This window comes from Thamnophis sirtalis, unplaced genomic scaffold (assembly GCF_051295495.1).
Source record: "Thamnophis sirtalis isolate CommonGarterSnake01/CBP01778 unplaced genomic scaffold, rThaSir2_p1.2 scaffold_11, whole genome shotgun sequence".
Lineage (NCBI taxonomy): Eukaryota > Metazoa > Chordata > Lepidosauria > Squamata > Natricidae > Thamnophis > Thamnophis sirtalis.
The window spans coordinates 40,891,746-40,918,933 of NW_028261391.1; the positions used below are offsets into that span (position 1 = coordinate 40,891,746).

The window sequence follows — 27,188 nt, forward strand, 5'->3', positions numbered from 1 at the left end:
GTCCAAAGAGGCCACCTTCCCATCTGCTGTGTTTACAAAATTCCGATTACTAAATCTAGCAGTTATTGAAGTTGTTTGTATTTTACAATTATTCAGTCATAATTGAATGAATTCAGTGATCCACCAGACTTCATTTTTCCTTTCTCAGAATGAATGCAACTCCTACAACCGATAGCTTGCTTGGTAAGGCTAGAGAGTCATTAAGTATGATGGGCTTCCTTGCAGAATCTTCTGAATACCCCTTTATTATGCTTCCAGTTTACTTTGAAACTGGAGATACATAATGTTGGAAATGCAATAAAAATAAATTAAATTAATTAAATATTGTAATGGCTGCTACCATTACTGCCTTTTAACAGTTTTTCATGTAAAACACATCAGATTATTTAATCATTTTAGCCAAGCAAAATCTTGTTGATTGAGGAAAAAAACGTTTTGACTAGCAGGTGCTGATCACAGACTGGCTATTGTGATCAGATGTGTCTGGCAGATCATTCCTTGAGATAGAATGGATGCATGTAACACTTAACTATGATTTACCCCAAACTACATAAACACCTTTTGGTCCTTCCTGTTTCCTCAACTCTTGGTGTCCTCTCTTATGAAGGTGAATGAGAAGTTCCTGAGTAAGGCAAAGTATATTTACTGCTCTTAGTGCACAAGATTATTTTACTTAATTTGTCATCTCTTTTCCTCCCTCTTTCTCCTGTGAGGGATGCAGAAGGACAGAAGCTCTAGGATTTTTCATACTGGCCCCTGTGATTCCTTTTATGTAAACTTGCTGCAAATGAAGTTGGCTAAATAAATGCCTTTCTAAACATTAACTTCTTCCTCTTCTTTGATCATAATAACACTGTAACTTTCTGTCTGAGCTAGCCTTACTATGTCTCCAGATCAATAGATATCCTGCTTCTTTACTTTTGTCATCTGTGCTGGAAGAGCACAAACCAATTAATTTTCTTTGTGCAGGAGGTTCTTTGAGGAAATGTGGTACTCATTTAGTGACATTTTGTATGGGCCTTTTTTATTTGCTTTATTTATTTTTATTTATTTCCTTTTGATTCACATCTTTCTGTCTGATGCATCCATTGATAGGCAAATTTAAAAAATACAACCCGATAATTTTACTGTTGTCATTTTAACTAGAAAGAAAACAAGCAAAATTTGTGTTAGTTTCACCTGGTTAAAATAAAAATAAAAACCTTGATTTCGCTGTTCCATCAGTAAACATGTAATAAATAAACCTGGTCTTTTATTCTGACAGACTTTGTTTTTTTTTCCTACCAATAATTAACCGGTGGGAATGAAAATAACAAAACACAACTGGGAGCAAAGATGAAGGGGAGAAATGAGTGGGGGAAAACTTGAAAGGTTCACTTTAACCACCTATTCCATGAAGAAAAAGAAATCATGTTACTAGTCAAGGTCTCTTGAGAAGGGCACAGCAACCTGTGAAAAATTGCAGTGAAAGGCACTGACCAGTGATTGGAGGGGAGGAGTCATTCCTGCTAATAGCATTCAGTAGCCAGCCAGTTAGAGTGGAAGTGCTTGCCTACAGTAAAATGAAGTGCAATGTATGAAATGCACAGCAATCTTGGGGAGATACAAACTCTGTGTACCAAGGAAAGACAATGGAAATTGCCTTTTTAGTGGATTTGGGATGGTTAGAGAATGACACAATGCATTTCCGGCTTTGAGAAATAATGAGTGGGGCAACTTGGTTGTGCAAATTAGCACTCTGTCCAGTGTTTCAATGCTGATGAGGCCAAATATTGATTTAAAAAAATGTCCTTTAAAATACTGATTTTGTAAAAAATGTTCTTACATGAGAAAAAAAGGGAGAGGGGAAGGAAGTGACTATCTTTAAGATATGGCAAAGGAGTCTAGGATGTTGCCAATAATTGCTGTTCCTGGTACAACACCTCTACTGTGCTGGATCTTTGTTTTTTTTTAATTGTTCAGAAAGATTAAGTCAATTCTTCTTTGAATTACTTTTAACTTTAAGAGACTTCATAGACACATCAATGTTATATCTTGGCAATAACAAACTGGCTTTATATTCCACTTTCTGGGATGTTTCTTTAAACTTTTTAAGTCAGGCCTTTAAAACTGGCTTTATATTCCACTTTCTGGGATGTTTCTTTAAACTTTTTAAGTCAGGCCTTTAACTTTAATTCTTGATGGATTGCCATCCCAATCTAACCCTGTTTGGATTTTCAAGATCAGTCAGAGTTGGTTAGGTGCCACCATCCACTGTAACATGGAGCTTGCAAGAGGATGTGAAGATGTGAAGGTGTAGTCTCTGCATTAATTTCAACTTTGACTGAACCATCTATTTTCTTTTCTTCCAACATACTTAAAGAAACTATATAAGTTGTCTGACTGAATATTAACCAATGTGAAGAGCAGCCAATAGTTTGCCATGTGTCTAGTATGTCATGAATGGATCAGCACAAGGACAGATTAAAATACTTTGCACACATTCTTTCTATATTCCTTAGATTTAGTCTGCCACATAATGCATTATGTGATATAGCAATAGCACTTAGACTTATATACAGCTTCATAGTGCTTTACAGCTCTTAAAATTAGTGAGATTTCTTATTTTGGCTGGCTTTTTGTACTTAACCATTCTATTGCATCGTGTGAGAAAAGTTCTATCATGTTTTTTATAGAAAAAATTGAATGAGACCATAAATTGAGGGTCACTGTTGAGTGCATATGTGTTACTATGCTTAGCTTTGAGTTTCAATGTGGAAAACGTTTATATAAAATATGCTGTTATGTTAAGAACAAGGCTGTTTAATGTTTTTTCTTGTTTTTTAGGGAAAGTTGACAGCCAGAGAACGTGTGTTATTGTTATTGGACCCTGACAGTTTTGTAGAATATGACATGTTTGTGGAACACAGATGTGCAGATTTTGGGATGGAGTCTGAGAAAAACAAGGTATTGAATAGTTTGTTTGCTTGTTTCTTTAAATTCCAGGACTCCTTGTGAGTGGGAAACAATTGCTGATTTAGTGCTCTGATTCTGATCTCTTTGCAAATGGAGCTATCTTTTCTCTATGCATTTGAAATAATTCTCTAGATATTTCATAGATTTAATGAGAGATATTTAGAAGAATAATTTTCCCCACCACTTAGCATTCTGTTTTACTCATTTCATAATTTGCTGGGTTCATAACAAAATAGAACTGTTAAAGCATCAAGGTGTAGTATATATATTATAGAGTTGCTTACTTTGGTTTACATAAGTTATGTCAGTTTATGAATTATACTTCGTTTTGTTTTGCAGTATCCTGGGGACAGTGTGGTTACTGGCCAGGGTAGAATAAATGGCAGACTGACTTACGTCTTCAGTCAGGTATTATTGTTTGATTTCTGAATTATGAATATATTGAAGTGTTGTTTTTGTGATTTTTCACAAAATACATTTGTGAGCAAAAGTATTGCTTTTGCACCAAATGTACTGCTTTTGCTCCCACATCTTATTCAGAATGCTGTAAGAAGGAATAATGTTACAATTTCATACTATTTAGGGTTTGATCTAGCACTGTCTAATGGAATTAGCAAGTTTCTTCTGTCTAAACATATTTACATGTAGGCTATTTTGATATTTGTATTTTAAAACATTTTACTTTGATCTTAACTTTTAGGACTTTACTGTGTTTGGGGGAAGTTTATCTGGAGCACATGCTCAAAAGATCTGCAAGGTAAGTTTATAGGCAGTGCAGGTGGCCTGTCAAAGATCTCAGTCAGTTTCTATATAGTTTAAATATATAAGCATTCTAATATTATATAAATATTTTTGGTCATCCTTTGCAGATTACAGTAATTAAGCTGTTAAAACTGTGGGCGTTTCCCTTATGGGATGTTTGCTGAATAGCTCTTTTATTGGGTGGGAGAGACGGATCAAAGACCTTTTGGTTTTTTTAAAGGTTTGAAAATATCATTTTAATTTATGTATGGTTGTGATCCTGTGATCTTTTATTTCATTATACTATGTAGTGCTTATTAATAGCTTAGCAAAATATAACATTAAAACAATGCAAAAATAAACTTGAATTAATTGGGTTGATATAACCCATTTTTTGAGTTTCATTCAAATTTAGCAGTTAGGTTTTTACATGGGGAAATCATCTCTAGAGTTATTTCAGTCCCATTCCTGGTAAAATAAGTGCTTAAATTTATAAAAATTACTGTGAAAACACATTTTTTGCAGTTTTTGTTGTGGTGGGGTTGCGCAATGCAGATGTGCTAGATTAAACCATGATATCAAAATTATTTTTTCTTATAAACTGCAGAGAGCAATATTGAAGAAAAAAATTCCTGTAATAATGAATCATAGATATATGTTTATTTCTAATATTAGTTAATACATATTGATTAATTTCTGACGAGAGGGCAGACCTGGCATGTATTACTGAAACCTGGTTGGGCACAGAAGGAGGAGTCCCCCTTGTAGAGATGTGCCCAGAAGGATTTCAGGTGCTTCATCAGCCGAGAGCCCAGGGAAGGGGTGGCGGTGTGGCTATTGTTATCCGGGAGTCTCTAGTACCTCATAGGGTCCCTGCTCCGGAGCTTGTCGGGTGTGAGACTCTGCTAGTGAAGTTGGACCTCAAGGGTCAAGTGGGTCTGCTGCTAACGTACCTGCCTCCCAACTGCGTTGCAGCAGCTCTCCCCTCGCTCCTCGAGTCAGTAGCCGAGCTGGCAATTGAGTTCCCCAGGCTTATGGTTCTGGGGGACTTCAATTTGCCATCGCTCGGTGAACACTCTGATGGGGCGCAGGAGTTCATGGCTTCCATGACAGCCATGGGCTTGACCCAGGTAATTCGGGGCCCAACCCACTCAGCGGGTCACATGCTCGACCTCGTATTTCTCTCGGAGCAGTGGATGTGTGATCTTGGTCTGAGGGGAAATGAGACCATACCCCTGTCGTGGTCAGACCACTGCCTACTGAGGCTTGACTTCCGGAGGCCAAACCCCCACCGTAGGGAGGAGGAACCGACCAGGTGGTTCCGCCCCAGGCGACTGATGGACCCCTTGAGGTTCCAGACGGAGCTTGGGGTTATTCCTGATACTCTCGCCCACAGTTCGGCGGAGACTCTGGCTGCTGCCTGGTACTTGGCGGCATCGGAGTCTCTTGACCGGATTGTGCCACTACGGCCCCTCCGGGTCAGCGGATCCCGGAGACCTCCTTGGTTCACCGAGGAGCTCCGGGAGAAGAAGCGCCGGAGGAGACGCCTAGAGCACTTGTGGAGGTCCGATAAGTCCGAGTTGAACCGAGCACTCTTAACAACTTGCACCAAGGATTACATCAGGGCACTTAGGGCAGCAAAAAGATCTCATATTGCCACCTTGGTTGCGTCCGCTGAGTCCCGCCCAGCCGCCCTGTTTAGGATAACCCGTTCCCTCCTAAATAGGAGGGATACGGGGGAACCCTTGCAGGGTAGAGCTGAGGATTATGCCCAATTCTTAGCGGACAAAGTTGCTCGGTTTCGGTCGGACTTGGACTCCACCGCAGCAGATCCAGCCGGGACACAAGAGGATCACTTGGCAAACCATCTCTGGGTTGAGTTTCAGGATGTTGCCTCTGGGGATGTGGACAAGGCCATTCGAGCTGTGAGTGCCTCCACCTGTATTCTGGACCCGTGTCCCTCCTGGCTGGTTGCCAACAGCAGTGAGGTGACACGTGGCTGGATCCAGGCGGTCGTAACCGCCTCCCTTCGGGAGGGGCACTTCCCCGCCGCACTAAAAACGGCGGTGGTGAGACCCGTCCTGAAGAAACCATCCTTGGATCCAGCCATTTTAAATAACTACCATCCTGTCTCCAATCTTCCCTTTGTTGGGAAGGTTGTTGAGAAGGTGGTGGCCTTCCAGCTTCAACGGGCCTTGGATGAAGCTAGCTACCTTGACCCCTTCCAGTCCGGCTTCAGACCCGGTTACAGCACAGAAACCGCTTTGGTCGCATTGACCGATGATCTCTGGAGGGCCAGAGATGGAGGCCAAGCGTCCATCCTGGTTCTCCTTGACCTCTCGGCGGCTTTCGATACCATCGACCATGGTATCCTTCTGCGACGACTGCGGGAGGTGGGGGTGGGAGGCACTGTTTTGCAGTGGTTCTCCTCCTACCTCTCGGACAGGTCGCAGTCGGTGTTGGTAGGGGGGCAGAGATCGTCCCCGAGGCCCCTAAAATATGGGGTGCCGCAGGGTTCGGTCTTATCCCCCCTACTATTTAACATATACATGAAACCGCTGGGCGAGATCATTCGGAGGCATGGGATAAAATACCATCAATATGCGGACGATACGCAATTGTATCTGTCCGCCCCGTGCCAACTCAATGAAGCGGTGGACGTGATGAGCCAGGATCTGGAGGCCGTTAAGAACTGGATGAGCGCTAACAAACTGGTACTCAACCCGGACAAGACCGAGTGGCTGTTGTGCTTCCCTCCCAACAATTTGGCTAATGTTCCATCTATCAGGCTGGGGGGTCAAATTTTATACCCCTCAGATAGGGTTCGTAACTTAGGAGTCCTCCTGGATCCACAGCTGACTCTCGATCATCATCTGTCGGCTGTGACCAGGGGGGCATTTGCCCAGGTCCGCCTGGTCCGCCAGTTACGACCCTACCTGAATCGGGAGGCTCTCACAACAGTCACTCGAGCCCTTGTGATCTCTAGGCTGGAATACTGCAATGTGCTCTACATGGGGCTGCCCCTGAAGTGCATCCGGAGACTGCAGTTAGTTCAGAATGCGGCCGCGTGAGTGATAGTGGGCGCACCACGGTTCGCCCACATAACACCCATCCTCCGCGAGCTGCACTGGCTACCTGTTGATCTCCGGGTGCGCTTCAGGGTGCTGTTGACCACCTTTAAAGCCCTTCATGGTAGTGGATCTGAGTACTTGAGAGACCGCCTTCTGCCGATTACCTCCCTCCGACCGATAAGATCGCACAGACTGGGCCTCCTCCGAATTCCATCCGCCAGTCAATGTCGACTGGCGACTACACGGAGGAGAGCCTTTTCTGTTGCAGCTCCGACCCTGTGGAACGATCTCCCCGTCGAGATACGCACCCTCACCACCGTCCAGGCCTTCCGCGCAGCCCTCAAGACCTGGCTCTCCCAACAGGCCTGGGGATAAGTCTTTAATTTGCCCCACCCGAGTGCTGAATGTTGAATGCATGTTGTGTTTTTACTACTTTATTTTGTTTACATATTGTTTATTTTGTATTGCACCCCCTCCCTAATGTTTGTAAGCCGCCCTGAGTCCCCTCAGGGAAAAGGGCGGCCTATAAATCTTAATAAAATACTCAAAAAAAAATACTCAAAATTATAACTGTCTTGATTGCTTATATTATAGAACTCCCAATACCTAGTAAGTATTCAGATATGTAGAAATATATGTATTACATGTCAAAAGCTAACTGAATATTTAAAAAATTATGAATGTCTTTTGACTCAAGCTTGAATCTACATAATATTCTTGGCAACATAAATGCCGTAGCACATTTAGTAATTTAGGACAAGTTCATGTTCAACCATGAAATTTACTGAATGACTTTGAGCAAAGTAAGTAACTATGTCTCAGTGCAGCCTATTTTCCTGTGAGGATAATCTGAGATAGAATTCTGTGTATATTGCCTTGCATTCCTAGAGCTGGGAGAGAAAGTAATAATGCTCATGTTACCAATTCTCATGAAAGATGGACAAATCAGTAGTTAATAGAAAAGTCTCAACTTAGATTCTGATTATAAACAAAAGGTTATTTTGCACAAAGATTGTCTGTCTAATTGGATAAGCCATGTGGATGATTTATCTACATTGTCTGTAGTGATGTACTCATGTGCTTCTGTTTCCCCAGATTATGGATCAGGCTGTTATGGTTGGTGCTCCTGTAATTGGGCTGAATGATTCAGGAGGGGCCCGTATTCAAGAAGGAGTGGAATCCTTGGCTGGTTATGCTGACATTTTTCTAGTGAGAAATCTTTCAATTAAATATGTGATGACCCAACAAACCACTATATGTATAGTATTTTCACCTTATAGTTTAGTAACCACTTCAAATATTCAGAATAAAGCACTTAAAGGAAGCATCATTGATTCACTTTCCTTTTCTGCTGTTTTCAGGTTTTATGCAAAGAGGAGGGGTTGATGTCATGATCCAGGGACAAGATGTATATCTTCTTTCTCTTTGTGATTTACTATTAGGGAGAGGTAAGCAGCTTAATGTCCTCCAAATGTTTTGTGCTACAACTCCCATAACAATTTACTATTGCCCGTAGCACTTGGCACTTTATGGTGGTTCAAAACATCTGCAGGCATCAAGTTGCCTATCTTTATGTTACAAAGTTTCAAGTGGCATTGTTAGAAGTGACAAAAGCAGTCTCCTGAAATAAGTACATTACTTAAACATTCATCTAGTTTTGAGAAAGAGAAAGTTATAAAGTATTCTTGGTGATATTGTCTCACTCAGTTGTTTTTGATAATACTGTTAAAAATCCCTCCCCCTTCATCAATATTTTATTTATATGTGAGAATATATTTACATTTATTTTTTCTTTTACTTTTTTAAAAGACAAAAAGGAAACAAAAAAGGAAAGAATAATATGGAAATACAGTATCAAATAGACAAAAAAATATTGAAATTATATAATTAGTGTTCAATATATTGTTGATGGAAAATTAACCATAATGCAGGGTACATTAAATTATTTTTACAAGAAGTATTTTTGAATCTCTGGGTTGAGTGCCAAAGTCAACTCTTGTTATTTTGTTATTCTTCACTGTTTTATTAAGAATACAAAAAAGTAGAACGAAGAAAAACTGTAAAAACAGGAAAACATTCAGTTTCTAATTTCCCCTTTGTTGTATTCTGTCTGATGTACAATATTCATAAACATTTTTTTGTTTTAGTTCTTTGGTCACTATTTGGCGAATATGGATTGATACTTAATGCATTTTTACTGTTTCCTTTTATTTGTATTCTTCTCCTTATAATTAAGTGCCCAGCAAGAAGGAAATGCCTACACATATAAGCTAGGCCAGAAAAAAGTAAGAATGAATGACCGAATCAAATATCAGTGACAGATGCATTCTTCTTGCTGGGAAAACTGTCAGGAGGCAAAGGGGAAGAAAAGCTACAAGTCTTTTCATTTGCATCTGTCTATAGCAGCTGTCAGATGTAGCATCTGTTATGCATGAAGCAGTCAGAATATGTTAAAGCTTGGCTCATAAGAGTGGATTCTTAAAATAGGGGATGAGAATTTATGATCAAGCTTAGTGATTGAATCAAAAGTCCAGATAGATCTGGTTTATTTTCTTCCTATAGAATTCATCTTCCTTTATGTTCACTCTTATCTCTACTTTGTAGATATTGTGTACATTGTAATATTGTTAAAATCTAATAATATGATTTTCTGCAATATTAATTTTAGAAAGGTGGTTGGCTAATATAAAAATGGTTGACGCTTTGTAACATAAAGATATAAAAGATTATTTCTTTTCTTTTACAGAGAAATGTTTTATGTTCTGGAGTAGTGCCACAGATTTCTCTTATTATGGGTCCTTGTGCAGGAGGCGCTGTCTACTCTCCTGCTTTAACAGATTTCACATTTATGGTAAAGGTAAGGATGCAATGTTTATCGCCATTAGCTGTATTCTAAAACATTAAGCCGTGAACTTCAGCAAACATATTGTAGCTTGATTCTTAACAGATATAATCAGGATTCTGCTGTTTAAGTTAGCTGATGGAGACTTCTAGGCAAATATGCTGAATATGAATGAATAGGAGAGCTATAAAATGAAACAAGATTGGCTTTTTACATTTTAAAATCAAGGAAAATTAGAAACAGGATACTATGAGTTTTAGTCCCATCTTAAACAGTGTTGTTGTTTGTTGTTAGTTGTGAAGTTGTGTCTGACCCATCATGACCCCAGGCCTTCCTGTCCTCTACCATCCCCCCGAGTCCATTTAGGCTCACACCAACTGTTTCAGTGACTCCATCCAACCTCATTCTCTGTCATCCCCTTCTTCTTTTGCCCTCAGTCTTTCCCAGCATTAGGCTCTTCTCCAGTGAGTCCTTCCTTCTCATTAGGTGGCCAAACAGAAGTGGGTTGCTAATCTTTTTAATACCGGTTCAGGCGCACTGCGAGGATGTGAGCGTGATGCTTCTGTGCATGTGCAGAAGTGTCCAGGCGGATGGGCAGAGCCTCTCGCCACCGCTACTACCGATTCAGTCACTCCAGGCCGAATCAGCAGCAGCCCACCTCTGTGGCCAAATATTTGAGTCACTTACTCTCAGCCTAAACCACATAATCTTCCTTCTCCTATTTTCCTTTAACAACCCTGGAAACAGGGCTGTTAAGGGAAAATAGCAAAGGAAAGAGTATTATGAATGATTGTCACCTTGAGTTGCTTATGAAGTAAAAATAGTGGGAGAAGAAAAAAAAATCTAAAAAAAAATACTTTGAAGCTCAACATTTCCAAACTGTGTTACCGCTTGCCCTCCTATATTTTAGAAACATAAAAAAAATGAGAAAAAAACCTAGTGGTCCATTGACTCTGCCCTTTGATTTTTTTTATTTTCTTCTTAATTTATTATTTTTTAATTTTAATTTTTAATTTTCTTTTTTAAATTTTTGTCAGATGATAGATACGTGTTAATTCCAAGCTTGTTTAAGCTTAAGTTACTGATGACTGATCCACATTTTGATCTCCACATAGAATCAAAGTTTAAAAGAAACCTTTTGTTGAAGCCAGAAATCTTTTTTAAAAAAAATCTTTTTGAATTTAGCAGATTCTGTAACAGATTCTTTCTGGCAGAACCTTGGGAATGATAAGGCTAGACTGCTTCATGGACTTTAGCAATATCACATTAACATTTTAACATTTGTTGAACATAATGTTTAACATTTTAAACCCTATTTTTCTTTCCAGTATCATTTTATAAACATATTGCAATCTTTCATTTTAGTGCTATGATGCATTTGCTTGGAGCTATAAATTGCCGTTGATTAGAACTTATAGGAAGGATGTTCAAATAGGAAGCATTCAGAAATAACATCTTACCTAAAATTTGTTTTATACTTTTTTTGTAGTTTTCAAATATTTTGAGAAATATTTGTTAAAAATTAGAGTTATGTAAACATGTGTTATTTGAATACATATTAATTTTTCCATTAAGTTTTCCTTTTTTGTAGAATACTTGGAATATTGGATTTTGCACCTCATTCTTTTCCATTTGTTTTTTCTAGGATACATCCTATCTATTTATAACTGGTCCTGATGTAGTTAAATCAGTTACCAATGAAGATGTAACTCAGGAACAACTTGGGGGTGCAAAGACACATACTGCAGTATCAGGTCAGGACTCGCTAATTTATTTACCATTGCTAATTATGTAATGTTATGACAGTATAAATTAATGAGTTCTGGAAAAATAAATTTATTCAGGATAAACTAAGATTAAGTGAAGATTCTTCAGAATATTTGCTTATTTTTTTAATTTGGGCCACTGTATGAATTTTGCTTTGATTATGTATTCATGAATTGCAGCCTTATATGGAAGGGAAGTACACTTTTTTCTCTATACCATGGCATTCGTAATTTTTTAGCTATTTATTTCATACCACTGAGTGGCATCTTTTACTTTCAGTAATGATAAATATTATTTATAAGTTTTCTCTGTGTTGGAGAATCCATTTGAGGCATTTAGAATATTCCTGAATATATCCTTTTATTAGACAATAATATCCATTTATCATGCAATTCATGCTATAACATCCAACTCTTGCCTGCTAGGTTCTGGCAAATGTCATTTGGTTGGAATTCTAGAAAACGTATTCAAATTTTTTTTGGAGCAGTTCAAGAACCTTTGAAGTAATTTGCTTTCAAAATTTATCAAGAGAAATTGTGTTTCATGTTTCAGATTAATTTTGGTTGCACATTGCTCTTTGGTCATTGCAGGTATTTTTAAAATAGTATTGTAATTGATTTTTTGAATTTGAATTTTGTTCTTTTTGTTACAGGGGTTGCACATTGTGCTTTTGAAAATGATATAGACGCTTTGCTCAACCTTAGGGAATTTTTTAATTTCCTACCACTTAGTAACAAGGAGCCAGCTCCTGTCAGAGAATGCCATGACCCTAGGTAAGTAAGTACATTTTGCATAAATAAAAATATTCTGACACTCAGAGAAGTGTTGTTTCCCTATTCATTTTGAGAAAGACATTCTTAGGCAGCTCCATTATCTAAGTGATGGGATAGGTAACTCCCAGATCCTGTAGGAACTGTTCCAAAGGGATGATGGCCATAAAGCTAAAAGTAGAAACTCAAATTCTTATTTTTACAGCAATAGAACAGTGTGCTTATCATATTGTTGCTGATATGATGTGCCTAACTATTTTATTTTTCCCTCTTAATTCTAGGCTTTTGTTGATAATTGTTTTTTTAGTTCATTTTGTTGGAGAGTTATTGTTAGATAATGGTTAGAAATATAAATATCTAGATTCTCAGTAATATTGGGAGGTTGAATATGTACTAATTTAATAGTTCACATTCAGTTTTGTACAATGATAGATGAATAGTTACTTCATCCTCTCAATAGTCTGAATCAATTATTAAATTTATTGAAATTACTCTTGATTATACTTATGAATTACAGGAATACTTTTTTCTCATGGTATATTGTAAATGTCCTGCTTTTCATTCCATTTCTTTAAAGTAACCGCTTGGTACATGAGTTGGATACAATTGTCCCAATGGAATCGACCAAAGCTTATGACATGTTGGATATTGTACATGCGGTAAGATTTGTGCACCATAATGTGACAGTAGTGTGGAAAAGGGATATGGCCTTTTTTTGCCTTTTCAAATGAACTGGTAGTATAAATTATAGTTGATACTGTGTGATATAAATAAACTATGCTTCTGTCTTGATTTTACTGCATGTATAATATATAGCAAAGGCTATATTAAAGTGCATATTGGCACAACTGAACCACGTTGACCTTGTATCATCTAAAACTTTGTGTCTTCCTTTCTCATGAGTTGAATGGAATAATTCATGTTAAATCTCTTAAATCTTGTCAGCCCCACCTGTACTGTCTCTTATTCTTCAATTTTGGATGTTCCTATAGAAATACATAGGGCTACTTTCCAAAATCAAAGGACATCAAACTCTACGATAATTGAGACAGTTCCATTTGTAAGCTCATGCTTCTTTCAGGTCTCTGTTGCTGCAAAGGAAATTCCTGATATAGCATTACCTACCATAATTGGAGATTATTTCTCCATTTATTTCTCATATGTAAAAACCAATAAATATATAAATCATTATAAAATATTTTAAAAATCATCATTAAAATTAAAACTATTAAAATCTGAAATATACAACTACACAGATAGTAAATATCTACTACAATGGAGTCATGTATGAATGTCTCCAGTTCCCTGAGACTCCAAGGCCTGATGACCTAGTTGGGGTTCTAGGTATCATCTGTACCTTCTAAGATAATAATTCAGTGTCCATTCTTTCTTGCAATAATCCTGGCTGTAAAATAAAGAATTTAATTGTGTCCATTTTGGAATATATTAGCATTGTAGGTGTCCCCCCCAAATAAATAAATAAATAAATAAATGAGGGCTATACATATTTCTAGCTGAGTAATTTCACTATATATTTAAAGCATTACTCGGTGTAAAAAAATGGAAGCGTAATGATCACCACAAAATTTAAATTTAACAATTCTGCAATTCCCCCATTTTTTCCTCTGCTTCCTATTCAGATTTGCTAAAGCTCACTTTTATTCCTTGAATACTCTCTCAAAAATTCATGAAATTTGGTATTGGAGAAGACTCCTGAGAATATCATGGAATGGTCAAGAAAGCAAACAAATGGATCCTAGAAAAATCAGTCCAGAGTTCTCAAGGTTGCAAGTCACAAGGATCAATTATTGCATTTTGGACACATTATGTGAAGACTTAGCTCTCTTGAGAAGTCTATAATACTGGGGAAAGTGGAAAGAAAAGGAAAAAAGGATCACCAGCAGTAAGGTGAATGAACTCAATCATAGTGACAGTGGAAAATCTAAGAGACTAGTTGAAGACAAATTAGTGCTTGCTAAAAGCTGACACTGTTTTGAGAACACTTAATCATATATCATACCTCTCAAAATAGAACTCTGTTAGTATGGAGGAACAAGGTAATTTTAACCCACTGCTATTTTTCAGTGTTTTAAAAATTACAGGAATTTTAAATTGCTAGAAATATTTTAAAATAGAGATGATTAAATACATTTTGAAATAATTATCATAGTAATAACTGCCAGAAATTTAAGGATTGGTCTTTATAAATGTTTGCTTGTAGTAATGTGTAGAGGAACACTGAGAACAGTATGTTGAAAAATATTTTTAAAATCTTATTTTTCTTGATTCTGAAATCAAGAAAAGCACATTTAATTATTTTGCTGAATATTTGAATCTAATTTATGCAGGTTGTTGATGAGAGAGAATTCTTTGAAATCATGCCTTCCTATGCCAGAAACCTGATTGTTGGATTTGCCAGAATGAATGGAAGAACTGTTGGAATAGTTGGTAACCAGCCTAAAATAGCTTCAGGTATGATTCTGGCAGCTCTGTTTTTCTAAGAAATGAAGTTAAAACTTCCAATTTCTGCAAGCTGGATGGGAAATTGCTCCCAAAATATGTTGGAAATTGTGCTCAGTCCCTATTCTTTCTTCATATAGGCAAGGAGTCACAATGGGATCTTCTTTAACCAGGTCTTTAAAAAAAAAAGATAATGTTGATTTCCATCAGACTTCCATTAGTTGTATTTTAGCTGTCTTCTAACATGAATTATCCTTAAAACTATCCTTACCCAAGTTTCTTTTTGCCATAGCTCACGGTTGGTTCAATATTTTCCACATGGTTGTTTAGCATACAGAAATTGTTTTATAGCTTCATTTAATGATCTTTACTAAATATTCTTGGTATTTGACATTTATATTTATGTAATACTGAATGATAGGCAGTCCTGATTTAATGACTACAGTTGAGACTGGCAACTCAGTGATTTAGTGAAATAGCAATTGTGCTTATGACCTTACTCCAGTTTCCTTTGCTTGTGAAGATTGGCAATGTGGCCTAATAGTCCTAAAGTTACTTTTTCATTACTGTCATAACTCTGAAAATTTCTAAAAAGGCAGATGCTAAATGAAGACTACCAATATATTAATAATTGAAGCAGAAAAATAATGACACTTTGGTACAAATATTTAGAACATTCGAGTTTCCTAACAAATTATTTTATTCATACACTATGAATAGTAATAGCTAGCTGCTTTTTCTGCCCAATATATTTTATTGGTTTAACTTTGGAAGCAAAGAATGCGTGTTCAGAACCCAGACATTGATAAACCTAATTATTTGGAAATGAATCATAGGAATAGCCTCCAATTATATTAGTCAACATTTCAGTCATTTCATCTACATGCATAATAATAGCTAAAACTGCCAACAAAAACATATGAATAAACTTAAAAAGCTAAACTAGAGCCAGAAAGCTGCTGACAAAATATCTGAAGAAGATAGCAATAGCACTTAGACTTATATACCGTTTCACAGTACTTTACAGCCCTCTCTAAGCAGTTTAGAGTCATAATATTGCCCAACAACCTGGGTCCTCATTTTATCAACCTTGGAAGGATGGAAGGCTGAGTCAACCTTGAGCCTGATGAATTTGAACTGCCAAATTGCAGTCAGCCGGCAGTCAGCAGAAGTAGCCTGCAGTACTGCATTCTAACCACTGCACCATTGCGACTCAGTGATTCAAAGATCAATACTACTTAGTGTTTGGTACTGAAATAGGATATTTGTTTACATGTTATACACCTAAAATTTAACAGGCTGTGTGTAGAAGTTTGTTTATTCAAATAGTTGTTGGTAAAAAATGTGTATGCTATTCACCAAACTCATTGCTTAAACATTTTTGTAAACAAGCAAACAATTTTTTGCTATGATCACTGACATGGCATTTAAAAAATACTCTGAAATGATATTTTACAATATTTCCCTTCTTTTTTTGAAAATTAGGCTGCTTGGACATAAATTCTTCTGTGAAAGGAGCCCGTTTTGTTCGCTTCTGTGATGCTTTCAACATTCCTATAATCACATTTGTAGATGTGCCTGGATTTTTACCAGGTAAATTATTCTGCATCCCTTGTTATCTAATTCATTTAATTGAATGAGTCGTGTATTTAAGAAAGATTTACCTTTTTTTGTAATTGCAGAGATAAAAACATATTTTAAAATTCATAAGAAGCCTATTGATTCTTTGCTGGAGCAATGTGAAATTTTCTACATTCATAATATAAAAGGATTTGCCTCTTCATTCTTCTGAACTACCATTTTTCATTATTCCATAAAGAAAGAATTAATTTAATATTTGTTATATGTCAAAGATTATCTGTGTACTCTATGAAATAAAAATATATGCTGAATTCTGTTCTAACTTTATAAACTAGTAAAGAATGAGTACCTGCATATAACCTTTCATTTTATTATTGGCATATTTTTACTAAGGCAGAAGAAAAGAGACTGGACTCAATCTCTTTTTATGGGGCAGTGGAAATAGGTATTTTTGTCATGGGGAGTTAAGTGACAAGGGCCTTTATTTAATCAATTTTGGCAGAGGAAAAGGCCCCAATGGATATGGAGGGCTAAGGTGGGTGAAACAAAGACACGCTCATTGTTAAGGTCAAATGTTGCTGGCTGTAGTGACTGGAAGTTTGAATGCTGGAGAAGGAATGGGCAAGAAAGACCAGAATAAAAACAATTAAGAAAGCTCTTAAAATAATTCTGGATAGGAGAGTTCTCTTCCTCACCAGTGTACAGTGAGAAACTCTATGTAAATATCCAGAATTATTTAATAAAGCCTTGCTAATTGTTTTTATTTTTGTGTGTCTCATCCAGTTCTTCACCAGAATCCTAAACTATATTATAACCAGCAACTCTAAGAATTTCTGGTAGGATATTTTATCATATTAACTGATTTTAGAATTAATTTTGCATGTTTTCTAATTCAAAAAGAGTGAAATAATAAAGCTGCAAAAAATAATTCAGGAGGGCAGGTCATCCATCCCAGAATTTTAATAACAATATTTATTGAACAAACATATCATTGTTGAATCCTAGATTAAAAGAGCTGCCCCAAAAAACTTTCCTTTTGAGTGTAGATCTGTTAATCTTATGTAAAAGTATAGAAATGCAATTATGCATTCTATTTATGTTATAGTAACTTTAATAATAGCTGTGACTTCAACTCCTGTTGTTTTTAGGGACTGCTCAGGAATATGGGGGAATTATACGTCATGGTGCAAAGTTGCTTTTTGCTTTTGCAGAAGCAACTGTGCCAAAAATCACTGTTATCACAAGGAAGGTAGGTTATTTATATAGTTGACTGCTCAACTCACTAAGGCTGGGTGTTACAGAAATTAAAAGCATTTAATAAAATGTGATTTAAAGTTGCATTTTATTTATTGCTATCTGCTATATTGTTGTGAGAATATGTTAACATAACCAGGGCAGGCTGTTCTTTGATTATCTATCTACTTGTATATATTATTGTTGTGCCAATAGAGTTTTATTAGAACATTATAGAGGTGACCTCTCAGGCACGATCTGGAATAGTCATCCCCACACGGCATGTTCTGAAATCTACAGGTACTTCAGTTTCTTCCCATGACCATGGTCCATCTCCAAGACAGTATACTAGGCCTGTATGGGGAATAATAACTTACGAATGAACAGATAACTTCTGCAAGTATGACAAAAAAAAATAAGATCTTACAAAAAGCTATTGTGGTAGGAAGAGAGATCACAGGTGAATAAATTGAGAAGTGTCTGATAGTTGTTGAAAACATTTATTTAAATCCTAATGCTACAATGGTAAAAACAAGAATAAAAAGCTGGCTCTGGGATATATGCTGCAAGGAATAGAAGATAGACAAAATAAGACTATTAATATATTTAACTGTAAAACCGGAATTCACTTATTCATATCTGTCATGTACAGAAACAGTATATATATTCTACTGTTATTAAAAAAATGTAACCTATCTCAAAAATATTATCTACATTAGATAAAAATGTTCTTTGTGGTCTTTCTATTTCTATTGTGTCAAATAGTGCATTGGGATAAAAAACTACTGCTTCCTAGTTATAATTCAAGGGTTTAATGCAACAGCATCTTAGTTATATAATCTTAAACCTACTAAATATTTTACTATTGACTTAATTACTAGTGCAGCCACTGTCCTGAGTATTATTCTGTATAGTGTTTCCTTGCTTCATACTTAACAGTATGTCAAATGTATCAGATACCTTGTATATGAAATTTCTTTTGTGAATAGAGGAATGGAAGATGAATGCATTTCAGAAAATTGGGGTAAATGGGAGAAATTAATTTAAGTAATATTTGAATAGATATTAGTGAAAATAGTCTTATATAATTTGCCTGTGTTCATTTATTTGTACCTAGCCTAAAACAAGGGTTTGAATCATGGCAGTTTGTGATTGTTATCCTATTTCTTATTCTAGGCTTATGGTGGGGCCTACGATGTCATGAGTTCAAAGCATCTACGAGGAGATGCAAATTATGCTTGGCCAACGGCAGAGGTAGCAGTAATGGGCGCTAAGGTAGATAAGTTTTTCTGCAGTCTTACAGCAAATTGTCTCTCTTCCCTTTACCACTTAAGACAACTTATCTTCTTTGCATGCGGGAATTAATTGTCCCTGCTGAAGACTTCAAGAAGCTGAATTTTAGTAATTTTATATTATTGTTTGTTATCTTAGGGAGCTGTCCAGATCATTTTTAGAGGAAAAGGGGCACATGCAGAAGCAGAATATGTAGAAAAGTTTGCAAATCCATTTCCCGCTGCAATCAGAGGTATGAATCTTTAAGAATTTTACTGAAAATGTGAAGTTGATTGTGCACTCAAATTTATTTATCATCTTTTTCTTTAGTGAACAAGATCTCATTCTTATAATGGCTGCTTTTCAACTACCTTTTCTTAGCTTAGCATTTATCATTTGTCAATCCTCTATTGAAGACTTATGATGGCTTCTCCTTCCTTAATAATCCTTTTGAGTATTATATCTAGATGCAGAAATCCCAGGGAACTTAACTACTAGCAATATTTCATTCTGGGATTGACCTGTTAGTTATTCCATGTGTCACAGGATGTTAGGTATCTATAACATCCATTGGACTTTTGCCGAACTCTAGCTACGTCTGCCTTGGCAGGCTTATTATGCAGAAATAATGTGGCTATTGCTTTTGAGTTCTGACTGGAGAGAATAATGGCATCTCCAAATGTTACTGAATTCAGACATTTTTCTAGAATGTGCCAAATGAACTCCTGATATTGCCTAATTGGAAGTCTTAATTGATGCTTACTTGCTTTATTACAGACAGACCAAAATTCAGTGTTATATGAAATGAATTCCCCTTTTTGTACCCTATGACTATCATTAAGTGTTGTACCTTATGATTCTTGACTAATGTATCTTGTCTTTTTACGTACACTGAAAGTATATGCACAAATTCCTTGTGTGTCCAATCACACTTGGCCAATAAAGAATTCTATTCTATTCATTAGTTTGGTAATGTAATCAGAGTGAATAGAGACAGATCATACTTGTGTGATAATAGCAGCTGAATATAGTCAGTCAATATTGCCTTGGTAATTATTGCCTTACTTAACAAGGAGTTGTAAGGTAGAACCTTATGCTTTCAAAAAAATGTAATATGACCAGTCATGGGCCCCTCGACAGACACTCCTCCCCAGAAGAATAATCTTCGCCCATGAGCAATTTTTACACCTTCCTTCAAAGCTGTTGTAGGGAGAACAGTGTTAATTAATACTCTGGTTTATATGCTGCTTCAATATTTGGATGTATAAATTAGTCAGCATATGGACTTTCATACAGACATTCCTAAAACCCATATGACTAGAGGATATTCAGAAAGTTGATTTAGTAAATGGGTTCATAGATCATAAGTACCATAACAATTATGCACTTATAAGGAATAGGGTTCCTGACTCCAGAGTCTGCTTAAACTGATCTGTCAGTAAAACAGATAATACAGCCCAAATTGAACTGAGATTCATGAAGTCCTTCTTAGAGGTTTGAAAAAGTTGTACATATAATTATAAAGAAAAAGCTATTTGCAGTGTTGCTCTTTCAGATATGGAGAGAAAAGAAAGTGAATAGTTTAAACAAACACTCTTCCAGTTACAGGAAGTAATTGTCCAGTTATACTTTTAGGGAGAAAATGTTAAGTCTTATGCCTGCATATTATTTAATTAAAATTAAGTATTTTTTAAATTAAAAATTAAAATTTCAGGCACATTAAACCATTTTCCTATCTATTCTTATAACAGTACCAAATAATCGAGGAATAGCCTCTTTCCCCCCCAAGTTATAAAGATATTCTTTATATTTATTAGTTCATAAAAATGAAGGATTGATCCCTGTAGATTAAGATCAACAGTCTGTAGACATATATACTTAAAACAGTAAGTGAAATAAACTATTCTGAAATGTGTTAACAGGATTTGTAGATGACATCATCCAACCTTCAACAACCCGACTTCGCATTTGCCGTGATTTGGAAGTGCTGGCAAGCAAACGACAATCTAATCCTTGGAAAAAGCATGCCAACATGCCACTCTGAATCTGCTTCAAGTTAACCTAAAACCGATGGAAGAAAATTGGTGCACTCCTGCTATATTTATTGATTCAAATTCTGTGATATTTTAGGATATTTCTATGGGCAAAAAAATCTATTGAAAATGAGGTGCTATCAGATTTTAGTTCATTAGAAGGGCTTATATTTGAGTTGATATGATTAAGGCTGAACATGCATTCATAAATTCACTAACAGATAAGGATATTGTGAAATAAAACATATTTTAAGCAAAATATCAGGAATTATTCCAAGGGCGATTGAAAAAAAGAATTGTGAAAAGCAGGATATGAATTAGAAATACCCATCTTGCATTCATCACAGGCTTTTAAAATATATGGTGCTACTTGACATAAACCTCCAATTGGTAGCAAAACATTTAGCCCTGCTGAATGTAGTGTGTCGCAAACATGATTAAATACATTATAGTTGATTTCACATTTTTCAAGATTCCTATGCAGTACAGTCATTCTGAAATTATATGTGTGTTCAGTTTGAAGGGGTCTATCATGTTCATCAGAAGTTTTTCAAAAAGCAAAACTTTTGAAAAAATGGTTTGAAATTTTTTTGAAAAATGCAGGCAGATGACCTCACTCAGTGATTATACATGTATGTTAAATGGGAGCAAGGAAAAAGCTGAAGCTTGTGGCAGCCTGCAAAACAAAAGCCTAGGGCTGAATCTCTACTTCCCTTCTCAACAACAAAGGAAACGGGACATGGAGGAAGAGAAACACTAGACCCCATGCCTCTTGCTCCCAACTTCCTCAGCTAGTCCAAAAATATACCATGATAGATGGTGGTTAGCCACAGAAAACACCAAAGTAACAGATTTTGATCTGTCTGTGACAGAGACTAATAACAACACCTCCCAAGTCCAAAACATGTAACCACTGTATGGAGACAAAAACCAGGGCTAATGTATGACCTTTTTGTGAGTCAGGCTGTCACCAGCCTGGGTTGCCATGAACTCCTGAACTACTCTCAACTCCAGGCAAAGTACAGGTAGGGCGAAGTTCCCCATAAGCCTGAAGAACACCACTAACAAGCAGTTCAGACAGGAAAGCTGCTGCATAACAGGAAGGCTGGAACACAAGTGACAATCTCATCAGATTCCAATGGCCCAGTTTTACAAATGGAAGCTACCATCTCAAGATGTTAAAATTATGTTCAAGAATGGATAGAACAGAAGATCTCTTAAGGCAACAAAATCTGTTAAAAAAAAAGAATAATACCGATCAAAGTGCTTTGCACAAACAGATAAAGCCCGCTATTACAGTAATTGCTTCCAACAGTTTTCTTTAAGCATTAGAAGAACTATAAACATTTTAGAGAAGAGCTATACAAATGGGTATTTACTATGGCTATCTAAAAGAGAGGGTTTTTTTAACATATAGAAATGTAAAAACAAATCTGAATTAATCCAAGGCGTGCGCAAATATTTAAATGCCCCTGACCATTTCCACATATGGGGTGAATGTGCAACAATTTTGCTTCTATGTGATGTAAAGCACCTTAGTATGTATATAACTGGCATTTTAAAGGCCCAGTTTATCAATGTCTTTACTGCTATTGTAAATTAGAAAAGAAATTTAGGGACCAATTAAAACACAATCATGTAAGAATGGAATGAGGAACTCTCACAAATAATTGAGAACACAACACAATATCCCAAAGCCAACAAGTCTGTTAAAATGTCTGCATTTTATGCAGATGAAAAATGTATTCCAGAATATGAAAAAACACTAGTATTGCCACACGTTTTGATGAAAACAGGATAATTAATTAAATCACCTGCCAGTATCTCATTCAAGATGCATTAAACTAATCTTAGAACGAATCTTAGAAAAAAATCAATAGCTGTGATACCAAAACAATATTAAAAGAACAGAACATTTCAGGCTGATGCGGGTAGTAATTGTCATTCCAATTAGATCAAAATTATAATTCCAGGACAAAAAATAACAACTTTGTACTTGACTAAGACTTACTGAATCAACCATGATTCACTCAGATTTCAAGGCTCACATAATATGCCGGGCTAAAATAGGTTAATTTATGGTTCAGTATATCATGTGAACACAGATTAAATCTTATTAGTGTATAGGACAGAACTGCTACAAAAGTGATGTAAGAGCTCACAAGGCCTTTCTGAAGTCTAATACAAATTGCTCCACTTTTAATCAGCTGGAAGAGATTTACATAATTGGCAGAGACAACAGAAATGTCATGAAAGTCTGAATTTTTTGCTTATTTAATTTTTGCTTATTAATTGTGCCCAAATTGTGTACTTATTTATTCAATTCATATTCTACTTTTCTTCCCTGAATTAGACTTAAGGTATTAGTAATAGAAAATGTAATTATACCGCCACCTCAAAATAAATCTGTTATGCTTTGTTTATTCACTCTTCCCTATACTGGTAATTTCCAAAGATGTTGGACTAAAACCCAGCAAATTCTACTTTTCACTGATTTGTACTTTTGCAGAATTTGAAATTTTCATTACTTTTTGAAATTATATACATTAACATACCAAAATTTGAATACAATTAAAGCACACTATCCATGATTTTAAATCTTTTGTGCAGATAATACAGAAGCATCTGACACATACCATTAAAAACAGATAAAATAAAATATATTCTTTCTGTTATCTACCTTTCATCATTGCTGAGAGCATTATTTTCAGCCTTTAAATTGTAAATTCTTGCTGAGCCTTGTAAAAGTTACATGGACTCAGTCTTTTTATAGTCCAATTTGAGCATGTTCATATCAAGGAGAGAATCTAGTTAAGTTTCTTATTTCTCTTACAGACAAAAATATAATTAAACTATTGTAGTTTATTAAGATTCTAAATTAACAGTTGGCACTGACAATGAATATTTATTAAACAATTTTTTTTCTAACTGATATCCTCCAGATATGAATAAAACTAGAATTTTCAATCAACATGATGTACTTTCCATTCAAGCAATTTTTCTGTAAATTTATATAATTTGCAATTTTGGCAAAACTCCTGAACTAGGAAGTGGAATGTCAGATTTTTAGAGCACGGCTCTACCAGCTCATGAAATGTGTAGAGTTTGGACACATTTCAGATCACAATTCCACTTGATTTCACTTTCACATAGTCCTTGAAATGCTACTTATTTGAACATGTGAGCAATGGGAAATCTTATTTTTCAAAAGGGCAATCAACGAACACAAGAAATTGCTTATTTGTAACTAGTTACTGAACAGCTCTCTATAAATTTATACTGTACTAAATGTGTGCATGCAAACTTAACGCTGCAGAAATTTTGGCAGAACAATGTAACGGAGTCCACAATAAGTCCTGTCCTGGCTAACATGGAAACTGGGAACTAGACTATGTTAGTACAACTAGAATACAAAAGTAAGAATGTGGCTGTAAGATAACCTTGTCTTCATGCCATGATATAGCCATTTCTAAAGCTACATAATTCACTATTGCATCGTATAAATATATAGGTGTTAAAATTACCATTTTCAAAGATAAAAAATGGAACAAAACATTACCTGAGGATTTGAAAGATGTTGCATTAGCACTACAGAAAAGCTCCGAGTAGCAATTTTTGTTCAATTATACAATCATTTGTACAAAAATCCATTTTTTTTAAAAAGATGACAATTCTAAACTCAAATCAATTGACTGATGAAACTAGTACTTATCTTTTAATGCAAAGAGGCCATTTGCTTTACAAAAAAGGGATTGGATAGATAGAATGCTGGCTGAATCAAGGTATAAATATGGGATGGGAGGAATTATATTTGGTAGCAGTATGTATGAAGAATATCTACAGAAAATCAGCTGAACATGAACCAACCTTGTGATGCCACTCCTGCTATTCTCCCACTCCCTCAAAAAAGGAAATGCAATCCCAGGCACAATCAATAAAAATATGATGAGCATGAAAATCACTCTTCTATATATTCTGCATCAGAATCTTCCAAGAACATTGTATCCAGTTTGGGGCACCATAGTCCATAAACAAGTCACAGTACCTTTAGAGGAAAATAATTATTACAACCTAACTCTGAGGGCGGTCAAAAGTTAAAGACCAAAAGATAAAAATGTAATCATTCAATCAAAAACTAATTAAGGGAATCAACCAAATAACTTAAAAGATGGAATAAATATGGAAAACTCCGGAAGAACAATGGTCTACTTATTACCTAAAAAAGGTTTCTTATAATGTTACTATGTGATCTTAATAAAGACTTCCTGTGAAAACTGAGCTACAGAATGTTCCAGAACAATACTATGCCCAAATTCCACATCTGTGATACAGAGGGATCATAAACATTTTTTGTTTTCACTCAGAAAATAATATATTTTCCTAGAAATGGGCATGCAGTAACATAAGTAATTATGACAAGTGCAATGAATCCAGCTTTTCAAGCTTCACTATAAGATTTTTTTAAATGGAAGGCAAACGGAAGAGAAAGCACTAATTTGAAATGCTTTTGTGGAAAGGACTCTACTGGACATATGATTTTGAGGAGTTTATTAAAGGAAAAGTGAAGCATCAGTTTTAAATTGTACAAAAGGAAAAAAACCCTCATGTTGTAAATGTACAATTTACAGAATTACTAGCAAAACCAATCAAGGAGACACATTTAAAAAAACCCTACTGACTGAAAACTAAACTGGAAACCCATTGGAGGTAACTTGCTTGCAAACAGCTTTTGTTTTACAGAATTCTGTAATGATCAATGACATTTCAGTTTTTCATCTGAAGGGTGGTGGGGCGCAAGACTTGCCTATGTTGGGTTCAAACCAAGGACAGTATGATTCTGCCCATCAAATTGAAGGGCTACTTGCAATAATTTTTACCACTTTTTCAAGAGAACTTGCACTTTGTCCTGAAGCACCAGCCCAGTGTCTTTAGCAACTTTAAAATTTCTAAACAGCTACGTTAAAGGAATGGCTGAATTAGTGGGTCAAATGTTTTTGGTAACCATAATTTTGAGACAAGTACAAATATTAGAGGTAAAAGTCTCAACTGCTAAATGAAAGTAGCATTATTTGATCTTAAAATTTTAAGTTTCAACAGATATGCATTAAATATAATTTAAATTCATTAAAGGACCTTTTAAAAAGAGAGAAGACTACAGTTGTTTTGCACTTGTTATATAAAAGCACTTCTACAGTGGATGTATCAAATATGAGTTAAGGTCGGCTTCTGAGTTTCTTACATTCAAATTCCCCCAAAAGAGGAAAAAAGAGATTATTAGTTTGGCCTCATTTTAACAGATGTTCTTATTAGCTGGAGCTACGCTCACAACAAGTGAAGAAAAAATTCTTTAGCAGCTACCAGGAAGAATTGTAATATTTAAGCAGAATAAAAGACCAGATCACTGAACACCATGGAAAATTTCTTAGAACAATGATTCAGCTTATTATTTTTTGGATTGAACTGCTTAAAGATCATATAGTAATTACTCTTAATAATGCACAGTTAACACTGAGACTGTAGCTGTATTCCATTGTAAGCTTAAAACGTCACCATCTAAATACAATTTCTATGCAGCACATACAATAAATCTAATTGGCAAAATTAATTTACAAAAATAGCACAAAAGGATATTTACGGCATGGAAAGATAAACACTTCTCTATGGTACAGTTAAAATTGCTTTGAAAATGTAAGTGTCCTGTCCCGCTCCTGTCCCACCCGCACCCCCCTTTTTCCCTTTGTGATTTATGCTTCGTAAGAAAGTTGCTGCTTTTGTACCTCAGGTCTGATGGGGAGTGAAATAGGTAGTAGAAACAGCAAATAGATTACTGTAGAACCACTGGTTTATTTTACTGAGAATATTTTATTTGCTGGTATAAGTTGCTAAAAATGCACAGAACAAGTACCAATAGAAAATGTGCTGTTTGTGTGTTCCCCTAGTGCTATATAAAATGAATGTTACACAGCATCTGTTGGAAAAGTGGCTTCATGGACATCTCTTATTCTTATGCCCCATTATAAATAAAAATAAATCTTCTCAGAAGTATAAAATCTGTTTTTTTTTCTTTTCAGAATCTGACTTTTTGGCAGAGATGCACACATCTGACTTCTAACATCTTTTGTGAGACTGTTCCGCTCTCAATGGTCAGAGAAGATCTAGAAGTGTACCATACTGCTAGTCATATTCAGTGTGTTTAACAACACTTCTCCAACCAGGATGGCTTGCTGATTAGCATTGCTGCTGGTCAATGGCTGACAGGCATAAATTTAATAAAAATGGCTAGCTTCTAAAACATAAAAAGGCAAATGTTAAAACATTTTGAAGTTGTACAGCAGAAAAATAAAGTTAAAAAGTTTTGTTTTCATTCAATGTTTTCTGAAAACATATGTAGAATTGTATAGTCTTAATTTAAAAGCTTCTCCCTATCCAAGAAAAAAACCTGTATTAGGACTGTCAAGGACAG

At 35.7% G+C, this 27,188-nt stretch overlaps 1 protein-coding gene across 1 annotated transcript in view; it reads left to right on the forward strand.

Moving 5' to 3' along the window:
• PCCB (propionyl-CoA carboxylase subunit beta) overlaps positions 1 to 27,089 on the forward strand; it is a 27,736-nt gene extending 647 nt beyond the window's left edge. The window contains exons 2-16 of the mRNA XM_087725600.1: positions 2,827 to 2,946; positions 3,295 to 3,363; positions 3,656 to 3,712; positions 7,863 to 7,976; positions 9,514 to 9,624; positions 11,255 to 11,363; positions 12,029 to 12,149; positions 12,724 to 12,805; positions 14,495 to 14,618; positions 16,092 to 16,199; positions 17,336 to 17,436; positions 18,597 to 18,695; positions 18,852 to 18,945; positions 20,615 to 20,776; positions 26,797 to 27,089. Coding sequence (XP_087581726.1) covers positions 2,827 to 2,946; positions 3,295 to 3,363; positions 3,656 to 3,712; positions 7,863 to 7,976; positions 9,514 to 9,624; positions 11,255 to 11,363; positions 12,029 to 12,149; positions 12,724 to 12,805; positions 14,495 to 14,618; positions 16,092 to 16,199; positions 17,336 to 17,436; positions 18,597 to 18,695; positions 18,852 to 18,945; positions 20,615 to 20,736 — 1,431 coding nt within the window. The 3' untranslated portion in view covers positions 20,737 to 20,776; positions 26,797 to 27,089. The remainder of the gene's footprint in view (positions 1 to 2,826; positions 2,947 to 3,294; positions 3,364 to 3,655; positions 3,713 to 7,862; positions 7,977 to 9,513; positions 9,625 to 11,254; positions 11,364 to 12,028; positions 12,150 to 12,723; positions 12,806 to 14,494; positions 14,619 to 16,091; positions 16,200 to 17,335; positions 17,437 to 18,596; positions 18,696 to 18,851; positions 18,946 to 20,614; positions 20,777 to 26,796) is intronic.
• The last annotated feature ends 99 nt before the right edge of the window (positions 27,090 to 27,188 follow it).